This window comes from Eimeria mitis, genomic scaffold (assembly GCF_000499745.2).
Source record: "Eimeria mitis Houghton genomic scaffold, Emh_scaff168, whole genome shotgun sequence".
NCBI classification, from domain to species: domain Eukaryota; phylum Apicomplexa; class Conoidasida; order Eucoccidiorida; family Eimeriidae; genus Eimeria; species Eimeria mitis.
Genome location: NW_013569996.1, coordinates 8,973 through 15,418, shown reverse-complemented (window position 1 = coordinate 15,418; position 6,446 = coordinate 8,973). Strand labels below are relative to the sequence as shown.

The following is a 6,446-nucleotide window of genomic DNA, read 5'->3' as shown; positions in this document are numbered from 1 at the left end:
TATATATATATATATATATATATATATATATATATATATATATATATATATGAAACCCCAAACCACCAAACCACGACCAAAGAAATAGCTGTTAAAGCTTCAATTGCAACTAAGAGTCAGTTTGTTCAAAGGAAAAAAAAGAGGCCCCCACCAACCCAAGGCGCAGATGCAAGCGTTCTATAATATTTTTTCAGGTTACTGACATGAGATCGTCAGCTATTTGCATAGCTATCTGTGTACAGGTGCACCGGGTTTCTCTGCAGCTGCAACACTAGGAGCCTCTTACATTCCTTGTTTCTTGGTTGTATTGCATCAATCAGAGCGCAGCAGTTCTCTTTAGGGGCCCGTAGAACTTGGCCTTCTCCTCGGAGGTCTGGAAGCGACCATGGCCCCACTTGGATGAAGTATCGATGAACTTGAGATGAATGTTTTCTAGGGCTCTGCGAGAAGTACGAGGCACAAGGGTCTTTCTCAGGGTGATGGGGCGTTTCTTGCAGCCCACGATGCAACCCTTGATCATGATGAAGTCACTGCGAACTTCACCGTAATGAGGGAAACCACCCATGGGCGTGATACGTTTCTCCGTCAAGTCCGCGTCGGTTGAGCCATTGCGAGGGTCGCTGCCGCTGCCTATGCGGTAGACCTTCTTGTTCATCTCAGTGCGGTGGAAATAACCCTTCTGACCGTGACGAGGCACCTGGAACTGAACACGAGCTGGATGCCAAGCCCCGATACAAGCAACCTTACGCAGACCTCTGTGCGTCTTGCGAGGCAACCGCGTCACACCGAAACGCGATACAACACCCTTCACTCCGTGACCCTTCGTCACGCCTATCACATCCAACATTTCGTCCTGCTGGAACACTGCGCTGATCGGCACAGGAGATTCAAACATCTTCGTCACAAAGTCAACCTGAAACCAAACAACACACAAAAGAATACACAAACATGAATCCGAAACAAGCACAAAAACACACAGAAAATGAATAAAAAAAAAGAAGGAAACACAAGCGGAAAGCATCAAGCAGACAATCAAAAACAGTGAAAAAAGAAGAAAACGAGAGGTCACCATACAACCCAGTACAAGATGCAGCAGTTCAAGTCTAAACCCTAAACCCTAAACCCTAAACCCTAGAAACTAGAAAGTTTATATTTCACTTTTATTTTACCTTTTCGGGTACAGTTCCTCCGTTGACTTGAATTTCCATGATATGTGCTTTTCTCAGGCCGGTGGGGGTCTTGCTGGGTTGTGTATGGCAGATGGCTCTTACTACAGAGCAGTGTTGTTTGATGGTATCTATTTCAGCTTGCATTTTGTTGTTTTCTGCGTATTTCTTTGAGTAACGAGTGAAAGCTTTTCTCTTGCTCTTATACCAGTTCTTATAGAAACGACGACGGCACTCCTCGCTCAGGTGACCTGCCCATACTGTCGATAGAGCTCTCAAACCCCGTGGTGTTTCAATATAACCAACAACACCAACACATATCATCGGCGGGGATTCCACAATGGTTACAGCCTCAACAATTTCCTTCTTGTGCAGCTCTGAAACAGAAAAAGAAAGATAAACAAGCAGTGAAGAATAAGCACAAAAATACACAAATTCGTCGTCAACAACACCACAAACACAAGGAAAAAGAGGAACACACGAAACTTGAATTGATACTTCCATGGTTTTTCTCAGGATCAGCCCCGCATAAGCGAGTCAGGTTTCTTCATACAAATACAATATATTTATTGCATTTGTTTAAGATGAAACCAGTAGCCCAAGACTAGGAATATGGAAGCCTGCATTGAGGAGCAGAACTCAACTCAATCCATTCGATATAGGGTGCTGCTGTTTTCAAACATACACCATGAAGCTGCTCAAGAAGAACAGCCGAAGGTGCTTGTAGNTATAGGGTGCTGCTGTTTTCAAACATACACCATGAAGCTGCTCAAGAAGAACAGCCGAAGGTGCTTGTAGACAGCAGAAGGGCCGCAGCAACGCCATAAAGACGCGCGTTTAAGCCCAGCGCCCGGGGGAAACACAAGAAAAAAAAACTATTATAATATCATCCAAATAGTTTTATTCTACGCAGCAAGTATACATACACAAGCACACACAAACATACGTCTACGAGTACAAAAAAAAGAGAAGAAAGAAACTCACTTGAACCTGGCCTCTCCACCTCGCGCACGATGTGGGTCATGCCGGCCTTGTAGCCCATGAAGGCGGTGAGATGAGGCGGCTTGGATGCGTCATCCTTGGGAAACGCTTTTACTGCGGGGAATACAAACGCACACAGACAGACTGCAGCAACATGAATTCATCGTTGCTGCTCTCTATCAACCCATACGCCTCTCCTCTTTACAAACAAATACCAATAAAGTTAAATTTTGCTACAATTCAACTCCATTAAGAACTTTCTCCACATATAGCAGCAGAAACACCAATCAGAAAGCTGAGCCGATAGCTGTGAATGCCCCCCCGTGCTGGGCTGTGCTGGTGATGCGTGTGTTCTTTGTGCAGCAGAAGTTGAGAAACTAAAGAAACTGCGTGATAAAAATGAAGAATATTGCATTTAATACTTTATAATGAAGTAAAAAACCCTAAAGAAAGCTTCATATTCTCGCTTACCCTTTCCTCTATGGCGGCGGCAGCGCTTCCTTGGGCAGAAGCCCAGGGAGCCGTGGCGCGGCCTTTCGAATTTTCTGTGCGACATTTTAAATGAAAAACGAAAAACGAAATCCACAAAATGTCGCAAAACTCTGCAGCCATCGCCCCACATGCCTCTCGCTTCTTACCAGCGGGAAGGGTGCAGCAGCAGCAGCAGCAGCAGCAGCAGCAGTAGCAGCAGCAGGCCGCAGCAGCAGACCCCCACAGCCCCGCTGCTACGCCGCTGCTGCTAGACAACAGCAGCCAACAACTGCATGCATGCATCTTCGGTTTACAGAATTACAGGAGATAATAAAGGTTAATTCACAAAATTTTAGTTTTTAATATACTCATATCCTGAGGATGTTTGCTTTCTATACACACACCAACACCACCGCTCCGGCTGACCGCAGCAGGTTTCTGTTGGCTCCGTCAATAGAACCTAGAAACTCAAATACTCTGCAGCAACCAGCTGGTTGAATACAGAATATTATTGCTGAAGTCACCCTTATATATATTGTGTATATACTTGCAGGCAGCGCATTGTGTTCTACGTGAAATAGGTGTTTTGTGTATCAACACGGCTTACGTACAGGCGGAATATGAGAGGTCAATTAGATGTTTTAAAATTCTTTTTAGTATTAAAGCATTAAAATTCTCGGTAGTTTTGATGCATGCAGCAAACGGGGCTGTTCTTGGGCTTCGTTTCCTCTGGCTGTGCAGCACGAGCTGCAGCACCAGCGCACTCGATCGCCTCACTCAGGATAGAAAGCTAATTCATTTGCCTTTTGTAAACTTTTATTTTAAATATTAAACATATTAAATGTTAAATATATATATATATATATATATATTTGGTTCTGTTGCAGCTCGATACCGCCGTCTATGCAGCTAGAGGAAGCAGCATATCATGAGTTGCAGCAGCATATCTTGCTGCAGCTCCTGCTGCTCGCTAACCTCACACACAAAAAAGAAAAAAAACTTTTTTAAATGCATGCATATGCCAGCCCCGTTTTGTTGGATACTGTAAGAAAGTAGAGAATCATTAAGCCGGCGTTTGACGCTCAGTGAGGAAACCTATGCTCAAGCAAAAGTAAATGCATTATCTCGAGACAGACGAATATATTTTATTGAATATAAAATATTTTATTGAATAAAACAATATATTATATTCAATAAAATATTTTATATCCAATAAAATATTTTATATTCAAAAAAAGAATTTATTAATATCACTCTAGCTGCTTTCTTTACTCAGCAAGCCCCCCTAGGAGTGGAAATGCCAGCATATATCATCAGCACTAGCCCCCGAAACCATCACATATTTCCTTTTCATGTATTAAAAAATAAAATAAAATAAAATAAATAATAAATAATAAATAAAAAACAAAAACAAAAAACGCATCGCTGTGTATCCTGTCTACGTATACAGAAAAAATCAAGTTTCAGCTGAGCTGAACAACACGATGAGTTTCTTGTTTGTGCTGCTGCTGCTGCTGCTGCATCTATTGCTGCTCTTGTTGCTGCTGCTGCTGCATCTGCTGCTGCTGCATCTATTGCTGCTGCAGTTGCTGCAACTTCTTCTTTAGTTTGTTCTCTGTCTTAGTTTTTTTCGTTTCTCCTCCTCCTCAAGTAGTAGCTGATGAAGAGTTTCGGTGTTTTCTTTGTTGCAGCATATCTATAGAAAAGAAACTTTTGCAGCTTTATTAACTCATAATAAAATAATAATTTTAAGAAATAATTATTTAATAATTATTTCTTTATAATAAATAAAAAACACAGACACAACGCCCAGTTAGCCGCACATAGATTCACAAATTTCAGCAGCAAGTGCAGCTTCTTGAGCTTTCTTTTCTCCCTCAGCCCGCTTAGTTTACTCATAAGAACCCCTGGGGGACCTAGGGTTTAGGGTTTAGGGTTTAGGGTTTAGGGTTTAGGGTTGGGGTTACAGCTGCGCAGGAGTGTTGATGGTTTGTGTAATTTTATTTAAAAAGGGTTTATAAGGAGATAAACAAAGTCAATACGGGTTTGTGTATGTTTCTGATGCTGCATTTCTTTCTGTTTGGGGTGTATATACAGCTCAGTTATGTATACTCAATCCCGCAGCAATGCCTCTATAGGTGTACACGCCTCATCCAGCTGTAAATATATATTACGAATGATAGCATCACTAAGTAAGAGGCCATCTGGTGCCTTCAGCAGCAGCCTGCAGCTCACGTTGCTGCTGCTGCTGCTGCTGCTGCTGCTGCTGCGGTGTCTATACAGCACCTGAATAAGCTGCGTTGCTTTCTCTACTACTGCTGCTTCTGTCTCCCCCGATACAACATTCAGCCGCCACTGCCCCTCCTCCTCTGTCTCCACCAGCACAGCCTGGGTTGCTTCGATTTCCTTCAGCAGTGAAGCGCATGCAGCCCCAAAAGTTTTGTTAGTAACACACTGATGCCTGCTGCTGAGTTGCTGCTGCTCCACCTGTATATTCGGGTGTACGTACACCCGGATTTCAGCTAGTTGAGGATTCTGCAGGAATGCTGCTGCACCTGATAACACAGAAGGAAGAACCTGCTGCAGCAGCAGCAACATTGCTTCTCCCTCTTTTGCTGCTGTGCTTGCATCTCTTACATCTGCTGCTGCTGCTGCTGCTGCTGCTGCTGTTGCTGTTGCTGCAGCAGCAGCTGTTGATGGGTTGGGTTGCCGGCAGTCTACAAAAGCTGCGCTGCAGCGCAGCAGATCCTCGATGGTTGCTGCTGGGTGCAGCAGGAGTTTCGGTGCATATTCTGCTGCTGCTGCTCGTGCTGCTGGTTGTGAAATTGCTGCTGCTGCTGCTGCTGCTGCTGCAGAAAGAGTCAATAGATGCAGCAGATCAATACCATCTGCAGCGCGGAGAGCCAGCATCAGCAACTCCTGTATTCGGGTGTATGTCCACCTCGCCAGACTTGTATCTTCGCTGTGATTGTTTTTATATAAAAAATAAAAATCTTTATTTGTTTTCTTCTTAAGAAATGTTTTATAAGAAGATAAACTAAAAAAAAAAAAAAAAAAAAAAAAAAAAAAAAAAAAAAAAAAAAAAAAAAAAAAAAAANAAACCCTAAACCCTAAACCCTAAACCCTAAACCCTAAACCCTAAACCCTAAACCCTAAACCCTAAACAGCTCTTTCAGTGTATATTCACCTCTTAGGGTTTGTTTGTCTCCGGCCCCTCACAAATGAAGAAGCACCCAAACCGAAAGCAAAGACAGTCTTGCCCCCCCAGTATAGCTGCGAGTGTATACACCTGCTGCTGCTGCTGCCGCTGCAGCTACTGCTGCTGCTGCTGCTGCTGCTGCTGGACGGTAACTGCTGCTGCTGTTGCTGCTGCTGCTGCTGCTGCTCCTGAGTTTGTCTGTCTCCATCTGAAGGATAAAGAGCGCAAACATCTCCGCACAAATATAATTAATCTAAGCCAGAGAAAGACGAAGATGTAAGAAACATATTCAGGTGTACAGGCAGCTCAGCAATTCAGGTGTATAGACACCTCAACACCACTAAAAAACACAAACGGCAGCAATCTGCATTTTGTGTTCCCTTCTTTAATCAATGCTGATGAGAGAGTGCAGCTGCTGCTGCCTTCTCGGGTGTATGCATAGGAAACTCAAGGGTCTAGGGTTTAGGGTTTAGGGTTTAGGGTTTAGGGTTTACCTGGGGTGTACAGGGACCTTCGGGCGAAGGAAGAAACTTCATAGTGCTCGTAGCCGCGCTGCTGCAGCAAACTGAAACACAAAGCAGCAGCAACAACCACAACAAATGCTGTCTGCTGCCTGCATGCGCTTTATA

General features: G+C 43.7%; 2 protein-coding genes across 2 annotated transcripts; both read right to left on the bottom strand.

Moving 5' to 3' along the window:
* Positions 1–316: 316 nt before the first annotated feature.
* Positions 317–2,703, bottom strand: EMH_0001660 (60S ribosomal protein L3, putative; the record flags this gene model as incomplete). Its single annotated transcript, XM_013495652.1, has 4 exons — positions 317–913; positions 1,170–1,543; positions 2,151–2,261; positions 2,619–2,703. The coding sequence occupies 4 exons, from the start codon at positions 2,701–2,703 to the stop codon at positions 317–319; spliced, it is 1,167 nt and encodes a 388-aa protein (XP_013351106.1).
* Positions 2,704–4,730: 2,027 nt separating this feature from the next.
* On the bottom strand, positions 4,731–5,528 carry EMH_0001650 (radical SAM domain containing protein, putative; the record flags this gene model as incomplete). The annotated part of the gene is made up of 1 exon (XM_013495651.1): positions 4,731–5,528. One exon carries the CDS (start codon positions 5,526–5,528, stop codon positions 4,731–4,733), a length of 798 nt encoding a protein of 265 aa, XP_013351105.1.
* Positions 5,529–6,446: the final 918 nt, after the last annotated feature.